Raw genomic sequence first — 19525 nt, forward strand, 5'->3', positions numbered from 1 at the left:
CTGTTACAACCCCGTATCTGTTACAACCCCGTCTCTGTTACAACCCCGTTCCTGTTACAACCCCGTCCTTGTTACAACCCCGTTCCTGTTACAACCCCATCTCTGTTACAACCCCGTATCTGTTACAACCCCGTCTCTGTTTAACCCCGTCCCTGTTACAACCCCGTTCCTGTTACAACCCCGTCCTTGTTACAACCCCGTCTCTGTTACAACCCCGTTCCTGTTACAACCCCGTCTCTGTTACAACCCCGTCCTTGTTACAACCCCGTTCCTGTTACAACCCCGTCCTTGTTACAACCCCGTTCCTGTTACAACCCCGTCTCTGTTACAACCCCGTTCCTGTTACAACCCCGTCCTTGTTACAACCCCGTTCCTGTTACAACCCCGTCCTTGTTACAACCCCGTCTCTGTTACAACCCCGTCCTTGTTACAACCCCGTTCCTGTTACAACCCCGTCCTTGTTACAACCCCGTCTCTGTTACAACCCCGTCCTTGTTACAACCCCGTCCCTGTTACAACCCCGTCTCTGTTACAACCCCGTATCTGTTACAACCCCGTCCTTGTTACAACCCCGTCTCTATTACAACCCCGTATCTGTTACAACCCCGTCTCTGTTACAACCCCGTCTCTGTTACAACCCCGTTCCTGTTACAACCCCGTATCTGTTACAACCCCGTATCTGTTACAACCCCGTCTCTGTTACAACCCCGTCTCTGTTACAACCCCGTCTCTGTTACAACCCCGTATCTGTTACAACCCCGTCTCTGTTACAACCCCGTTCCTGTTACAACCCCGTCCTTGTTACAACCCCGTTCCTGTTACAACCCCATCTCTGTTACAACCCCGTATCTGTTACAACCCCGTCTCTGTTTAACCCCGTCCCTGTTACAACCCCGTTCCTGTTACAACCCCGTCCTTGTTACAACCCCGTCTCTGTTACAACCCCGTTCCTGTTACAACCCCGTCTCTGTTACAACCCCGTCCTTGTTACAACCCCGTTCCTGTTACAACCCCGTCCTTGTTACAACCCCGTTCCTGTTACAACCCCGTCTCTGTTACAACCCCGTTCCTGTTACAACCCCGTCCTTGTTACAACCCCGTTCCTGTTACAACCCCATCCTTGTTACAACCCCGTCTCTGTTACAACCCCGTCCTTGTTACAACCCCGTTCCTGTTACAACCCCGTCCTTGTTACAACCCCGTCTCTGTTACAACCCCGTCCTTGTTACAACCCCGTTCCTGTTACAACCCCGTCTCTGTTACAACCCCGTTCCTGTTACAACCCCGTCCTTGTTACAACCCCGTTCCTGTTACAACCCCGTCTCTGTTACAACCCCGTTCCTGTTACAACCCCGTTCCTGTTACAACCCCGTCCTTGTTACAACCCCGTTCCTGTTACAACCCCATCTCTGTTACAACCCCGTTCCTGTTACAACCCCGTATCTGTTACAACCCCGACTCTGTTACAACCCCGTCCCTGTTACAACCCCGTTCCTGTTACAACCCCGTATCTGTTACAACCCCGTCTCTGTTACAACCCCGTCTCTGTTACCTCACCTCTACCTCCACCTCTCTCTCTACCTCTGCCTTTACCTCTATCTCTACCTCTGCCTCTACCTTTACCTCTATCTCTACCTCTACCTCTACCTCTACCTTTACCTCTATCTCTACCTCTACCTCTACCTCTACCTCTACCTTTACCTCTACCTTTACCTCTACCTCTACCTCTACCTCTACCTTTACCTCTACCTCTACCTCTACCTTTACCTCTACCTCTACCTCTACCTCTACCTTTACCTCTATCTCTACTTCTACCTCTACCTCTACCTCTACCTTTACCTCTACCTCTACCTCTACATCTACCTCTACCTTTATCTCTATCTTTACCTCTGCCTCTACCTTTATCTCTATCTTTACCTCTATGATAATAATTGTCAGGGGTTATTATCTACCATTTCTCCATTATAGCACTGGCCACACACACACACGAACACACACACACACACACACACACACACACGCAGACACACACACAGACACACACACACAGTAACGCTCACACACACGTTCTATATATCTCCCTCTCTGTCTCTCTGTGTCTCAGCACAAACATACACACACTTGATGAATGTGTGTGTCTGTCTATACAGTATGTGTGTGTTGTGTGTATGTCTATTAGTGTGCATGTCCGTGTGTATCCGTTTTTGTGTCTAACAGTGTGTTTTCTCAGTCAGGTGTTCCCCCATGGTCTTCCTGATGAGTTCACGCTGGTCTTCACGTTGCTCCTCAAGAAGAAAACACTGAGGGACAACATCTACCTCTTCCAGATCTCTGATGAACAGGGATATCCACAGGTATACACTCCTCTTTTCATCTACCTCTTTCATCTCAATCCTCCTTCTCTTTATCACTCTTATCCCTTATCGTCTCTCTGCCTCTCCATCTCTCTCTCTCCTGCTGTCTTCTCTCTCTCTCTCTCTCTTCTCTCTTTATCTTCTCTCTCTCTTCTGCTCTCTCCTCTATAACTCTCTCTCACTCTTTCTAGCTTTCTCTCTCTCTCTGCATCCCTCTCTCTTTCTCTCTTCTGCTCTCTCCTCTATTCCTCCCTGCATACCCCATCTATTTTCTGCTCCTTCCTTCATTTCTCCTCTCTTTCCACGCCCTCAAATCGCCTGCCCTCCATCTCCCTCCTTTCTTTCCACCCCCTCCTATGTCATGTCTTTCATCTCTCTCTTTCCACCCCTTCTATCTCCTGTCCTCCATCTCTCCTCTCTCTCTCTTTCTCTCTCATTCCACCCCCTCCTGTTTCCTGTCCTCCATCTCTCCTCTCTCTCTCTTTCTCTCTCATTCCACCCCCTCCTGTTTCCTGTCCTCCATCTCTCCTCTCAATCTCTTTCCACCTCCTCCTTTCACCTGTCCTCCATCTCTTCAATCTCTTTCTTTCCGCCTCTCCTATCGCCTGTCCTCCGTCTCTCCACTCTCTTTCCACCCCTCCTATCTCCTGTCCTCCATCTCTCCTCTCTCCACCCCCTACTGTCTCCTGTCCTCCATCTCTCTTTATCTCTTTCCACCCCTCCTATCTCCTGTCCTCCATCTCTCCTCTCTCCACCCCCTACTGTCTCCTGTCCTCCATCTCTCTTTATCTCTTTCCACCCCTCCTATCTCCTGTCCTCCATCTCTCCTCTCTCTCTCTTTCTCTCTCATTCCACCCCCTCCTGTTTCCTGTCCTCCATCTCTCCTCTCTCTCTCTTTCTCTCTCATTCCACCCCCTCCTGTTTCCTGTCCTCCATCTCTCCTCTCAATCTCTTTCCACCTCCTCCTTTCACCTGTCCTCCATCTCTTCAATCTCTTTCTTTCCGCCTCTCCTATCGCCTGTCCTCCGTCTCTCCACTCTCTTTCCACCCCTCCTATCTCCTGTCCTCCATCTCTCCTCTCTCCACCCCCTACTGTCTCCTGTCCTCCATCTCTCTTTATCTCTTTCCACCCCTCCTATCTCCTGTCCTCCATCTCTCCTCTCTCCACCCCCTACTGTCTCCTGTCCTCCATCTCTCTTTATCTCTTTCCACCCCTCCTATCTCCTGTCCTCCATCTCTCCTCTCTCCACCCCCTACTGTCTCCTGTCCTCCATCTCTCTTTATCTCTTTCCACCCCTACTGTCTCCTGTCCTCCATCTCTCTTTATCTCTTTCCACCCCTCCTATCTCCTGTCCTCCATCTCTCCTCTCACTCTCTTTCCACCCCTACTATCTCCTGTCCTCCATCTCTCCTCTCTATTTCCACCCCCTCCTGTCTCCTGTCCTCCATCTCTCCTATATCTCTCTTTCCACCCCCTCCTATCAACTGTCCTCCATCTTTCCACCCCCTCCTGTCTCCTGTCCTTTATCTCTCCTCTCTCTCTTTCCACCCCCTCATGTCCCATGTCCTCCATCTCTCCTCTCTCTCTCTTTCCACCCCTCCTATCAACTGTCCTCCATCTCTCCACTGTCTCTTTCCACCCCCTCCTGTCTCCTGTCCTCCATCTCTCCTCTCTCTTTCCACCCATCTTGTCTCCTGTCCTCCATCTCTCCACTCTCTCTTTACACCCCTCCTATCTCCTGTCCTCCATCTCTCCTCTCTCTCTCTTTCCACCCCCTCCTATCTCCTGTCCTCCATCTATCCTCTCTCTCTTTCCACCCCTCCTATGTCCTGTCCTCCATCTCTCCTCTCTATCTCTTCCCACCCCTCCTATCTCCTGTCCTCCATCTCTCCTCTCTCTCTCTTTCTACCCTTCCTATCTCCTGTCCTCCATCTCTCCTCTCTCTTTCCACCCATCTTGTCTCCTGTCCTCCATCTCTCCTCTCTCTCTTTTCCACCCCTCCTGTATCCTGTCCTCCATCTCTCCTCTTTCTCTCTTTTCCACCCCTCCTAGGTCCTGTCTCTCCTCTCTATCCTCCCTTTGTCTTCTCCTCTCTCTGTTTCTGTTGTTCTCTCATTATCATTCTCATTATCATTCTCGTTATTATTCTCATTATTATTCATCTTACTTCTATGATGAAGACTGTCTCTCACATCTGTAATCAATCTGAAAACAAATTTAAATGCTATTCAGCATGTATAGGATGAATTGAGGGCTAACCAACTCATTATACATGATTGATTGTGTGTTTTCATGGGCAATAATTAGTTGCCTTTGTCCATGTTTTTGTTAACTTTGCAGTGTGTTCTATGTAGCCCACTTTGAGACCCAAAGCATAGGACTGTACTGAACTTCTGTCTGTAGCTCCTTCTCATAGCGGATTACTGTTTGGGAATGGATAGACATATTCAATGAACCATTGGCTTCAGCAATACCTACAATATTCCTTCAGCTCTGTAGACACTATAGTGGTAGGAACGAGGGAAGAGGAACGAGGGAAGAGGCAGGAGCTGAGAGGTGTTGTTGGGTCAGCTCTGTAGACACTATAGTGGTAGGAACGAGGGAAGAGGCAGGAGGTGAGAGGTGTTGTTGGGTCAGCTCTGTAGACACTATAGTGGTAGGAACGAGGGAAGAGGCAGGAGGTGAGAGGTGTTGTTGGGTCAGCTCTGTAGACACTATAGTGGTAGGAACGAGGGAAGAGGCAGGAGGTGAGAGGTGTTGTTGGGTCAGCTCTGTAGACACTATAGTGGTAGGAACGAGGGAAGAGGCAGGAGGTGAGAGGTGTTGTTGGGTCAGCTCTGTAGACACTATAGTGGTAGGAACGAGGGAAGAGGCAGGAGGTGAGAGGTGTTGTTGGGTCAGCTCTGTAGACACTATAGTGGTAGGAACGAGGGAAGAGGCAGGAGGTGAGAGGTGTTGTTGGGTCAGCTCTGTAGACACTATAGTGGTAGGAATGAGGGAAGAGGCAGGAGGTGAGAGGTGTTGTTGGGTCAGCTCTGTAGACACTATAGTGGTAGGAACGAGGGAAGAGGCAGGAGGTGAGAGGTGTTGTTGGGTCAGCTCTGTAGACACTATAGTGGTAGGAACGAGGGAAGAGGCAGGAGGTGAGAGGTGTTGTTGGGTCAGCTCTGTAGACACTATAGTGGTAGGAACGAGGGAAGAGGCAGGAGGTGAGAGGTGTTGTTGGGTCAGCTCTGTAGACACTATAGTGGTAGGAACGAGGGAAGAGGCAGGAGGTGAGAGGTGTTGTTGGGTCAGCTCTGTAGACACTATAGTGGTAGGAACGAGGGAAGAGGCAGGAGGTGAGAGGTGTTGTTGGGTCAGCTCTGTAGACACTATAGTGGTAGGAACGAGGGAAGAGGCAGGAGGTGAGAGGTGTTCTTTCCCAATCAGAAATTGATAATGACCCAACTCTTTTTTTCCTGTGTCAATTCTTCTCCCCTCTCCTGCCTCCTCTCCCCCACTCCCCCAGTTCTCCCTTGACCTAAATGGCCCTGATGCCACCCTGTCCCTGCGTGCACGGGGGGCCGACCCCCTGGGTGAGCCAGTTGGGTGTGTGTTCAGGGGGGAGGGCGTGGAGTCTATCCTGGACAGTGGTTGGCACAAACTGGCCCTCAGCGTCCAGCAGAGGGCAGCCTCTCTACATGTAGACTGCAGCTCCATCCAGACCAAGCCCCTGGAGCCCCGCGGCGAGCTATCGACCAAGGGACACACCCTACTGGGCATCAGGACAACAGATGCTGCCGCTGTGGAGGTATGGAGGTGGAGGACCAGGAAAGGAGAGGATGGGGGGGTTATTTTGGTGGGAAGTTGGGAGATTGGGTTGAGTCAACCTGTATGTGGGGAGTAGAGCGATGGAGGGAGAGGTGGAGAGGATGGGAGAGGTGGAGAGGATGAGAGGAGGGGAGAGATGGAGGGAGAGGTGGAGAGGAGGGGAGAGATGGAGGGAGAGGTGGAGAGGGTGGGAGGAGGGGAGAGATGGATGGAGAGGTGGAGAGGGTGGGAGGAGGGGAGAGATGGATGGAGAGGTGGAGAGCATGAGAGTAGGGGAGAGATGGATGGAGAGGGTGGGAGGAAGGCAGATATGGAGGGAGATGTGGGAGGAGGGCAGATATGGAGGGAGAGGTAGAGAGGGTGGGAGGAGGGGAGAGATGGAGAGAATGGTGGAGCAGGGGAGAAGGGGAAGGATGGAGGGAGAGGTGGGAGGAGGGAAGATGTGTAAAGGGTGGGACAAGGGGATAGGGATATTTGAGGGTGATGGTCATGGCTGTAGAAGGGGGGTTGTAGTGAGCTGTCTCTAACAATATTTCTCTCCCCCTCTTTCTCTCTCTCTCTTGCTCTTTCTCTCGCTTTCTCTCTCTCTCTCTTACTCTTTTCTCCCTGCCACCTGTCTTCTGCGTCTCTCTTGTCTCTCAGATGGACATTCAGCAGGTAATGGTGTATTGTGACGCCTCCCTGGCCATTCAGGAGTCCTGCTGTGAGATACCTGGTGCTAGGGTGAGAACACCAACCATCAAACAACACTCCCACAACCATCAAACAATACTTCCACAACCATCACGCAACACTCCCACAACCAGCACACAACACTCCCACAACCATGACATAACACTCCCACAACCATTACACAACACTCCCACAACCTTTCTAAACACCAACCATCATGCATAGTCCCTGTGCCAAGATGACCTGTCTAAATGACTACTGCCCCGTAGCACTCACATCTATAGCCATTTAATGCTTTGAAAGGCTGGTGGTCATGGCTCACATTAAAACCATCATCCCAGACACCCTGGACCCACTCCAATTCGCATACCGCCCCAACAGATCCACAGACGACGCAATCTCTATTGCACTCCACACTGCCCTTTCTCACCTGGACAAAAGGAACACCTATGTGAGAATGCTATTCATTGACTACAGCTCAGCGTTGAACACCATAGTGCCCTCAAAGCTCATCAATAAGCTAAGGATCCTGGGACTAAACACCTCTCTCTACAACTACTCCTGGACTTCCAAACAGGCCGCCACCAGGTGGTAAGGGTAGGTAACAACACATCCTCCACACTGATCTTCAACACGGGGGCCCCTTAACGGTGTGTGCTCAGTCCCCTCCTGTACTCCCTGTTCACTCATGACTGCATGGCCAGGCATGACACCAACACCATCATCAAGTTTGCCGATGACATAACAGTGGTAGGCTGATCACCGACAACGGCAAGACAGCATATTGGGAGGAGGTCAGAGACATGGCCATGTGGTGCCAGGACAACAACCTCTCCCTCAACGTGATCAAGACAAAGGAGATGATTATGGACTACAGGAAAAGGAGGGCCGAGCACGCCCCATTCTCATCGACGGGGCTGTAGTGGAGCAGGTTGAGAGCTTCAAGTTCCTTGGTGTCCACATCACCAACAAACTAACATGGTCCAAGCACACCAAGACAGTTGTGAAGAGGGCACTGCAAAACCTATTCCGCATATTCCCTATTCCAGCATCTTGACTGGTTCCATCACTGCCTAGTATGGCAACTGCTTGGCCTCTGACCGCAAGGCACTACAGAGGGTAGTGTACATCACTGGGGCCAAGCTTCCTGCCATCCAGGACCTCTATACCAGGCGGAGTCAGAGGAAGGCCATAAAAATGGTCAAAGACTCCAGCCAGCCTAGTCATAGACTGTTCTCTCTGCTACTGCATGACAAGCAGTACCGGAGCCTAATTTGATTTGATTTGAACTAGCAATGCAAATGGCTCTGAGATACAAATAATATTACTACACAGATCATACACGTAACGTTAGCGAGCCAGCTAGCTCACATTACTCTTTAACTTGAAATAAACAACTTTCTGACAAAATTAGAAACGTGTAATAGCTGAAAATGTAGCTAGCTAGATGATCTTACCCGTCCGTATACATGGATTGACGCTTCTCCCTCTGTCACGGATGGCGTGGTTTGAAGATGTAATCCGGAGACAGGTGTTTTATACAACAGCCTTCTGTGTGTTCTTTTTTCGACTCCATCTGCATATTTGCAATCAAACGGCAGAATTTTCTCCATCTCCTTAGCTATCATAATCTAATTCCATCGGAGAGCAACACTTTTGCTTTTTGCAGTTACTACGTGATATCGTTCACAAAAGCAGTGTTAGAAAAGATTACCTACACAAACTGACCAGCTCATGTTATAGACAGAAGAGCGCTACATGGCAGACCAATCCGAACTCATCTCTCGGCATGTCCAGCCCACTCATTATCTAAACCAATCATGGCTAGCGGGAAGGTTCCTGTCTTTATCGGCGACGAAACCAACTAGGCTTGTATTTTGTATTTACAGATGGCATACACGTTTCTTTTTCAGGCACATGAAAGTTCACATGCCAAATTTTTTTACGTTTAAATAGTGACGCGCAACATACGTCATGTGGACGTGTACCTCACGCTTATATTTGCGTGTTTATTTGTATGTGTGTGTTAGTGAGTGTGTGTGTTTGCTGCATATGTATGAAAGACCGGCAAACAGAGAGAGAACACCTTCAGAACATCTTCAGAACATCTTCAGAACTCTAGAACAGCCGAGTAGACTTCCAGACCCCTCTAGAATTGATGAAGTGATGTATGGAGGAGGAGGAGAGGAAGAGACAGACCACCCTCCCTCTTCTCCATCTCTCTGAGCTGTCTGCTACAGGGCTCCCTGCAAGCAGTGTTTACAACTTGAACAGGAGCTGCACACAAACATGTACATACACAACAGACACGCCCGCACCCACACACATCCCACCAACAGAGTTCTGAAAAGACAGCTGATAAAGAGAGTGGTATATTTTATGGCTAGACATGGAGTGTCCGAGGGGGCTGTTGTTGATTTCCTTTGTTGCCATGGAAAACCCCTCAGAATATGAAAACAGTGTTAGATTACTTTGTCTTCGGTTTAGCTTTTCAGTTCAGATGTTTCCAGGCAGTTCACGATACACAATCTTCAGTTGATGTTTGCTACCTGTAGGCTAGCTTTTCACCTTTGACCCATGGCCCCTCTCTCTCGCTCTCTCTTTCTCAGTGCCCCCCTGACGCCCCCAAGAGTCGCCGCGCTGCTGAGAATGACCTAGAGCAGCCGGTCCTTGCCTTTAACCAGGTAATACACACTCAGATATACCAGCAGGCAGACCAACGACACCAAGTACTGACTGGTAGGGGAACGCTTCTACCAAAACATTCTATTGGTTCTCCTGTTATTCATTGGTCCTCCCCAAATAATCAGTGATCTAACCAATCGAGAGATTGATGGAATCAACAGTTGCATGATGACCTCCACAAACACTATTGAGAAATATGTTTTTTTTCAACACTTGCAACAGTGCTAGATTGCCAAATAGATAATACTATTTCATTATGTTGTGAAGCCAAATCATCCTGTCTCATTTCATGATTGATATTAATGCCATCATTTTCCATTCATCCATTCATTAGGCATGCTGTTTGTCTTTTGGAGAGCTGTTGTTAACTCAAAGCTCTGACAGACTACAGACAGGAGTAATCAATCCCAGAGAACACTGTTGCTTTGCCAGACACAATAACAGGAACAGAGCTGTGTGTGTGTGTGTGTGTGTGTGTGTGTGTGTGTGTGTGTGTGTGTGTGTGTGTGTGTGTGTGTGTGTGTGTGTGTGTGTGTCCGTGGTGAGTGTGTGAGCTCATAGTTGTTGTGGCACACTGACTGTTAAACTGCTGTCTGAGTTTGTAATGAGATGCAGGTCTGTGTCTGGCAGTGATAGCACTAACCAATGAAATAACAGCTGATGATCGATGATGGACAATATAAGGAAGTCGCTCTCTCTCCCTCTTTCTCTCTCTTGGCATCAGGGTTTATTAGTGATCTACTTCACCTCTCCTCATCTCTCTCTTCTTCTCCTTTCATTCTTTTTCTCTTTAAAATGCACTCTGGATAAAAACATCTGGCTGTGTCCATAAAATGTAGATAGTATGTATAATCTGGAAGTAGAAGTGTTGTTTTCCATTAGTCTAGTAGTAGCCTAGTGGTTAGAGCGTTGGGCCAGTAACCGAAAGCTGACAAGGTAAAAATCTGTCGTTCTGCCCCTGAGCAATCCACTGTTCCCCGGGCGCCAAAGATGTGTTTATCGATTAAGGCAGCCCCCCGCACCTCTCTGATTCAGAGGGGTTGGGTTAAATGTGGAAAACACATTTCAGTTGAATGCATTCAGTTGTACAACTGACTAGGTATCCCTCTTTCCCCATTAGTTTACTCCAATTAGGGGAGGGGTGTTAGGGTTAAGGGAAAATAATAAAGGACATATATATAAAAATATATATATGGGGGATTGGAAATGATGCAGACAATTACACTGATGGAAGCCACAATCTATCTGCAATATTAAAACTGATCTACACCAGTATGTCAATTTAGATATCTTTCTTAATCCACTCTCTGTATTGTTGCTGATGCAGGGATATGTAATGGTAGCAGTTAGCTTCAGAGGTGTGCATTTACCTGCAAAATATGCCATAGAATTCTAATTAGATTCTGTTTAAATGTTGGCTTCTTAAGAGCATCACGTCACTACAAAATTATCATTGCGTCTTCAAAAAGGTAACTTTTTAAAATAAAATAAAAAGAAAAGCTGTTACTTTTCATACTGGAAGCAGGTTCATGGTTGGTCCAACAATGTTGAACCTGTCTTCTAATGGTTCAATGTTGAACCTGTCTTCTAATGGTTCAATGTTGAACCTGTCTTCTAATGGTTCAATGTTGAACCTGTCTTCTAATGGTTCAATGTTGAACCTGTCTTCTAATGGTTCAATGTTGTACCTGTCTTCTAATGGTTCAATGGTGTACCTGTCTTCTAATGGTTCAATGTTGAACCTGTCTTCTAATGGTTCAATGTTGAACCTGTCTTCTAATGGTTCAATGTTGAACCTGTCTTCTAATGGTTCAATGTTGAACCTGTCTTCTAATGGTTCAATGTTGTACCTGTCTTCTAATGGTTCAATGTTGAACCTGTCTTCTAATGGTTCAATGTTGTACCTGTCTTCTAATGGTTCAATGTTGTACCTGTCTTCTAATGGTTCAATGTTGTACCTGTCTTCTAATGGTTCAATGTTGTACCTGTCTTCTAATGGTTCAATGTTGAAACCTGTCTTCTAATGGTTCAATGTTGAACCTGTCTTCTAATGGTTCAATGTTACCTTCTAATGGTTCAATGTTGAACCTGTCTTCTAATGGTTCAATGTTGTACCTGTCTTCTAATGGTTCAATGTTGTACCTGTCTTCTAATGGTTCAATGTTGAACCTGTCTTCTAATGGTTCAATGTTGTACCTGTCTTCTAATGGTTCAATGTTGTACCTGTCTTCTAATGGTTCAATGTTGAACCTGTCTTCTAATGGTTCAATGTTGAACCTGTCTTCTAATGGTTCAATGTTGTACCTGTCTTCTAATGTTGTACCTGTCTTCTAATGGTTCAATGTTGAACCTGTCTTCTAATGGTTCAAGTCATGAAAGGTCCATAGCATTCTAAAATTGCAGAGTTCAAGTTTTCATGTCCCTCTGCCTCTCTCTTTTCCTCTCTCTCTCTCAGGAAATCCTTGGATCCCAGGGTCTGGCAGAAAAAGTATGTTTCAATTTTTCCCTTTCACACACACACACACACACACACACACACACACACACACACACACACACACACACACACACACACACACACACACACACACACATACAGGCACACACACACACACACACACACACACACACATACAGGCACACATACACACAACCACAACCTTGATCCTATATTAGTGAAGAAGCTGAGGAGAGACTTACGTGTGTCAGTTGGCATCCAATCAGAAAGACCATATGTAGGCGGTATGGGCCAATCAGAGCAAGGTATTTGTTTATGCCAGCGGCTGGTGACCCAAATACCAGGCCAGTTACTGTTCTCCAAGAAAGGGCAGAGAAGGAGGGTAACAGTGTGAGATGGTGTGACCCACACATACACACACACACAGCTCTGCTACTGACAGTGGAGGGATTTGAACATTATACACCTTGGCTATATGGGGAGTTGCTCTATTGCTGCCTATTCATTTTGTCATTCTCCAACAGTAGCAGAATTCTGTTTACATATGCAGTAGCATATACAACTCCAGACAGTCCATTACTGTGTTCCTTAGTGTCCTCACTAATGTTTTACTCATTTCCCATGGCTCAGTGTAATGCAGGATATTACCTGTGTTGAAACATAGCTCTAGTCGCTGTAGAGGAACTACGACTGAATATAATGAGACAGCATGATCTCTCTCTATTGGAAGACTTTCACAGCTATGGACCAAGGCAGTTAGTAGTGTGTGTAGGGAGGGGGGGGGGGGGTGTATATACAGTTGAAGTCGGAAGTTTACATACACTTAGGTTGGAGTCATTAAAACTAATTTTTCAACCACTCCACAAATTTCTTGTTAACAAACTATAGCTTTGGCAAGTCGGTTAGGACATCTACTTTGTGCATGACACAAGTCATTGTTCCAACAATTGTTTACAGACAGATTATTTCACTTATAATTCACTGTATCACAATTCCAGTGGGTCAGAAGTTTACATACACTAAGTTGACTGTGCCTTTAAACAGCTTATATCATGGCTTTAGAAGCTTCTGATCGGCTAAATGACATAATTTGAGTAAATTGGAGGTGTACCTGTGGATGTATTTCAAGGCCTACCTTCAAACTCAGTGCCTCTTTGCTTGGCATCATGGGAAAATCAAAAGACCTCAGAAAACAAATTGTAGACCTCCACAAGTCTGGTTCATCCTTGGGAGCAATTTCCAAACGCCTGAAGGTACCACGTTCATCTGTACAAACAATAGTATGCAAGTATAAACACCAAGGAATCACGCAGCCGTCATACCGCTCAGGCAGGAGACGCGTTCTGTCTCCTTGAGATTAACGTATTTTGGTGCGAAAAGTGCAAATCAATCCCAGAACAACAGCAAAGGACCTTGTGAAGATGCTGGAGGAAACAGGTACAAAAGTATCTATATCCACAGTGAAACGAGTTCTATATCGACATAACCTGAAAGGCCGCTCGGCAAGGAAGAAGCCACTGCTCCAAACCCGCCATAAAAAAGCCAGACTACGGTTTGCAACTGTACATGGGGACAAAGATCGTACTTTTTGGCGAAATGTCATCTGGTCTGATGAAACAAAAATACAACTGTTTGACCAAAATGACCATTGTTAAGTTTGGAGGAAAAAGGGGGAGTCGTGCAAGCCGAAGAACACCATCCTGTCACGACTTCCGCCGAAGTTGGTCCCTCTCCTTGTTCAGGCGGCGTTCGGTGGTCACCGACCTTCTAGCCATCGCCGATCCACTTTTAATTTTCCATTGGTTTTGTCTTGTCTTCCATCACACCTGGTTCCAATTCCATCAATTACATGTGTATTTAACCCTCTGTTCCCCCCATGTCCTTGTCCGTAATTGTTTGTTGTAGTGCTTGTGCACGGTATGCTGGTATTTACCGGGTTTTGTTTGACCCATTTATTGTATTGTTCTGTTGACGGTGGTTTATGGTTATTAAACACAACCGTTGTAAATCAGTTTCCGGTCTCCTTCGCCTTACTTCTCTGCCGCCAGTAGCATCGCATTACACATCCCAACCGTGAAGCACAGGGGTGGCAGCATCATGTTGTGGGGGTGCTTTGCTGCAGGAGGGACTGGTGCACTTCACAAAATAGATGGCATCATGAGGCAGGAAAGTTATGTAGATATATTGAAACAACATCTCAAGACATCAGTCAGGAAGTTAAAGCTTGGTCACAAATGGGTCTTCCAAATGGACAATAACCCCAAGCATACTTCCAAAGTTGTGGCAAAATGGATTAAGGACAACAAAGTCAAGGTATTGGAATGGCCATCACAAAGCCCTGACCTCAATCCTATAGAACATTTGTGGGCAGAAATGAAAAACCGTGTGCGAGCAAGGAGGCCTACAAACCTGACTCCGTTACACCAGCTCTGTCAGGAGGAATGGGCCAAAATTCACCCAATTTATTGTGTTAAGCTCATGGAAGGTTTCCAGAAGCTTCCAGGGTCTGGCAGAAAAAGTATGTTTAAATTTTTCCCTTTCACACACACAGGCACACACACACACACACACACACACACACACACACACACACACACACACACACACACACATACAGGCACACATACACACAACCACAACATGGCGTTGGTGGATGGAGTGAGACATGATGTCCCAGATGTGCTCAATAAACGTTTGACCCAAGTTAAACAATTTAAAGGCAATGCTACCAAATACTAATTGAGTGTATGTAAACTTCTGACCCACTGGGATTGTGATGAAAGAAATAAAAGCTGAAATAAATCATTCTCTCTACTATTATTCTGACATTTCACATTCTTAAAATGAAGTGGTGATCCTAACTGACCTAAGACAGGGAATTGTTACTAGGATTAAATGTCAGGAATTGTGAAAATCTGAGTTTAAATGTATTTGGCTAAGGTGTATGTAAACTTCCCACTTCAACTGTATATGTGTGTGTGTGTGTGTGTATTTATTTGAGGATGCCTGGGTGGTTGTGTGTTTGTGCATGTCATGTCATGTTAATATGCTAAACAAAAATATAAATGCAACATGCAACAATTTCAATGATTTTACTGAGTTACAGTTCATATAAGGATATCAGTCAATTTAAATACATTCATTAGGCCCTAATGTATGGATTTCACATGACTGGGAATACAGATATGCATCTGTTGGTCACAGATACCTTAAAATTTAAAGGTAGGGGAGTGGTTCAGAAAACCAGTCAGTATCTGGTGTGACCACCAATTGCCTCATGCAGCGCGACACATCTCCTTCGCATAGAGTTTATCAGGCTGTTGATTGTGGCCTGTGGAATGTTGTCCCACTCCTCTTCAATGGCTTAGCGAAGTTGATGGATTTTGGCTGAAACTGGAACACGCCGTTAGTACACGTCAGTCCAGAGCTTCCCAAACATGCTCAATGGGTGACATGTCTGGTGAATACTCATAATAATTAGTTTAGCGCATACCCAGTGTTACCCTTTTACAGAAGTGGTGGCAGAGGTAGCAGGGGGGTTAGCAGAAAAGGTCTTCCTGGTAGGGATCCAGGGGCATGCGATGTGCCACTGCTGAATGAATATAGGGGAAACGCTGAATACCACACTTTATACATTGAATTGGGACTCCCAAAACATGAATGGGGAACAACCAAACGTGTCCCAACAGATTGATGTCTCTAGTGAGCAATACATCTCCATATAGTAAGTAACGAGAGAGAGAGAGAGAGAGAGAGGGAGAGAGAGAGAGAGGAGAAGAGAGAGAGAGAGAGAGGAGAGGAGAGAGAGAGAGAGAGGAGAGAGAGAGAGAGAGAGAGAGAGAGAGGAGAGAGAGAGAGAGAGAGAGAGAGAGAGAGAGACTAGGTAGCAGGTACCAACCATTGATGGAATTGCAGTTGTGGATCCCAGGAATTGTAGCTGCTGCAGCTAATGGGGATCCTGATAAAGTACCAAACACACAGAACAAAAACCTTCTCTCTCCTCCTTACTCCTTACCTTATCTCCCAGTCACACAACATCAATATATTTTAACTGCCTGGTGTCACACAACATCAATATATACTGCTCAAAAAAATAAAGGAAACACTTAAACAACACATCCTAGATCTGATTGAATGAAATAATCTTATTAAATACTTTTTTCTTTACATAGTTGAATGTGCTGACAACAAAATCACACAAAAATAATCAATGGAAATCCAATTTATCAACCCATGGAGGTCTGGATTTGGAGTCACACTCAAAATTAAAGTGGAAAACCACACTACAGGCTGATCCAACTTTGATGTAATGTCCTTAAAACAAGTCAAAATGAGGCTCAGTAGTGTGTGTGGCCTCCACGTGCCTGTATGACCTCCCTACAACGCCTGGGCATGCTCCTGATGAGGTGGCGGATGGTCTCCTGAGGGATCTCCTCCCAGACCTGGACTAAAGCATCCACCAACTCCTGGACAGTCTGTGGTACAACGTGGCATTGGTGGATGGAGCGAGACATGATGTCCCAGATGTGCTCAATTGGATTCAGGTCTGGGGAACGGGCGGGCCAGTCCATAGCATCAATGCCTTCCTCTTGCAGGAACTGCTGACACACTCCAGCCACATGAGGTCTAGCATTGTCTTGCATTAGGAGGAACCCAGGGCCAACCGCACCAGCATATGGTCTCACAAGGGGTCTGAGGATCTCATCTCGGTACCTAATGGCAGTCAGGCTACCTCTGGCGAGCACATGGAGGGCTGTACGGCCCCCCAAAGAAATGCCACCCCAGACCATGACTGACCCACCGCCAAACCGGTCATGCTGGAGGATGTTGCAGGCAGCAGAACGTTCTCTATGGCGTCTCCAGACTCTATCATGTCTGTCACGTGCTCAGTGTGAACCTGCTTTCATCTGTGAAGAGCACAGGGCGCCAGTGGCGAATTTGCCAATCTTGGTGTTCTCTGGCAAATGCCAAACGTCCTGCACGGTGTTGGGCTGTAAGCACAACTCCCACCTGTGGACGTCGGGCCCTCATACCAACCTCATGGAGTCTGTTTCTGACCGTTTGAGCAGACACATGCACATTTGTGGCCTGCTGGAGGTCATTTTGCAGGGCTCTGGCAGTGCTTCTCCTGCTCCTCCTTGCACAAAGGCGGAGGTAGCAGTCCTGCTGCTGGGTTGTTGCCCTCCTACGGCCTCCTCCACGTCTCCTGATATACTGGCCTGTCTCCTGGTAGCGCCTCCATGCTATGGACACTACGCTGACAGACACAGCAAACCTTCTTGCCACAGCTCGCATTGATGTGCCATCCTGGATGAGCTGCACTACCTGAGCCACTTGTGTGGGTTGTAGACTCCGTCTCATGCTACCACTAGAGTGAAAGCACCGCCAGCATTCAAAAGTGACCAAAACATCAGTCAGGAAGCATAGGAACTGAGAAGTGGTCTGTGGTCCCCACCTGCAGAACCACTCCTTTATTGGGGGTGTCTTGCTAATTGCCTATAATTTCCACCTGTGTCTATTCCATTTGCACACAACATCAATATATTTTAACTGCCTGGTGTCACACAACATCAATATATTTTAACTGCCTGGTGTCACACAACATCAATATATGTTAACTGCCTGGTGTCACACGACATCAATATATGTTAACTGCCTGGTGTCACACGACATCAATATATGTTAACTGCCTGGTGTCACACGACATCAATATGTGTTAACTGCCTGGTGTCACGACATCAATATATTTTAACTGCCTGGTGTCACGACATCAATATATGTTAACTGCCTGGTGTCACAACATCAATATATTTTAACTGCCTGGTGTCACACAACATCAATATATTTTAACTGCCTGGTGTCACACGACATCAATATATGTTAACTGCCTGGTGTCACACAACATCAATATATGTTAACTGCCTGGTGTGAGGCGAGCGGGCTGGGCTGGGCTGACACACTGGGTGGTAGATGTTGTATTAATTGCCATGCTTCCATTAGAAATAACTTTGCGTCAGCAATTTGTAACACACACCAAACTGTAGTGTGTCTGTGTGTGTCTTCCCCGTGAAGAGCTACAGCTGGCCTGCACTCTCTGGTGCCTTGGTGATTTTACTGTATCTATTGATTGCTGTCTCTCGAGAGGGACATGCGTGTGTGTGTGTGCGTGTGTTGGAGACCCCCTCCCCAAACCCATTGTCTGCAGAGAATGTTTAGCTGGTGTAACAGCGCCACTCTCTGGTCACTAGAGAAACTGCACCCTAATCATTGCACCAAAGAAATCATCAACTGGATTCAGATTACCACCAGCCCTGCTACTGTAGTTGGGCCACTGGTCCCAAGTGGTAGTCTGTGCGCTGATTGGTCCAAACTGTCTATTGTCTTCCTGACAGGATTCGAACAGACACACACATGTCTCTTCTCTCATAATCAACACTACTCTATCCAATAGAGCAGGGATTGGCAATTCCAGTCCTCCAGGGCCTGATTGGTGTCACAGTTTTGCCCCAGCTAACACACCTGACTCCAATAATCACCCAATCATGATCTTCAGTTCAGAATTCAATATGATTAATCAGCTGTGTTTGCTAGGGATGGAGAAACAGTGTGACACCAACCAGGCCCTCGAGGACTGGAGTTTCCCACCCCTGAACTAGAGGATCCATATACTGTACTACACTGAACAAAAATATAAATACAACATGTAAGGTGTTTCATGAGCTAAAATAAGGAGTATTTATGTCTGCAATAAAGCCTTTTTGCATGGAAAAACGAATTCTGATTGGCTGGGCCTGGCTCCTCAGTGGGTGGGCCTGGCTACCAAGTGGGTGGGCCTCATTGTAATGGCTAGAATGGAATTCATCGAACGGAATCAAGCGGTTTCCATATGTTTGATGTGTTTGATACCGTTTCATTTATTCCATTCCAGCCAATATAATGAGCTGTCCTCCTATAGCTCCTCCCACCAGCCTCCTCTGTGTGTAACTCAGTATTAGGAAGGTGTTCTTAATATTTGGTGTACTCAGTGTATGTTTTGTAACTACTATACCTGAGTTTGGGAGCTGGCTCTCCCTTTGATGTGTGACTTTTGCCTTGGATTTGGCCTCTGCTGCTTTTAGCCTATTCCTCCTCTGTGCTCATCACGGCATGCTATCAAAAGCAACTTCATCTAACGAGACACAACCTGACGCAGACGTTTTTAAAGTCACTCGGCGTTATCGACACAGTACATTGCAAAATCAATTTGGACTCTTTTAATTCAGACACTTTCCTCATCTATATAAAGGCCTTGATCTGCTGCATTACAGGGTATCTCACCATGAACGAATGTGATGTTAACATTACAGGGTATCTCACCATGAACTAATGTGATGTCAACATTTCTATCTCTCTCTTGCTCTCTCTCTCTCTCTCTCTCTCTCTCATTTTCTCTCTCTCTGTCTCCCTTTTTCTCTCTCCCTCGCTCTCTCTCTCTTTTTTTATCTCCCACTTTCTCCCTCCCTCTCTCTCCCTTTTTCTCTCTCCCTCTTTCTGTCTTTTTCT

General features: G+C 46.6%; 1 protein-coding gene across 1 annotated transcript in view; it reads left to right on the forward strand.

Annotated features, from left to right (window-relative positions):
• Window positions 1-19525, forward strand: part of col16a1 (collagen, type XVI, alpha 1) — a gene marked incomplete in the record, with an annotated part of 122080 nt that overhangs the window by 22097 nt on the left and 80458 nt on the right. Inside the window, 5 exon segments of the mRNA XM_029734638.1 lie at window positions 2231-2354; window positions 5867-6148; window positions 6811-6891; window positions 9450-9524; window positions 11981-12013. Of these exon segments, the coding sequence (XP_029590498.1) occupies window positions 2231-2354; window positions 5867-6148; window positions 6811-6891; window positions 9450-9524; window positions 11981-12013 (595 nt within the window).

The sequence above is a fragment of the Salmo trutta genome, chromosome 36, assembly GCF_901001165.1.
Source record: "Salmo trutta chromosome 36, fSalTru1.1, whole genome shotgun sequence".
NCBI lineage: Eukaryota > Metazoa > Chordata > Actinopteri > Salmoniformes > Salmonidae > Salmo > Salmo trutta.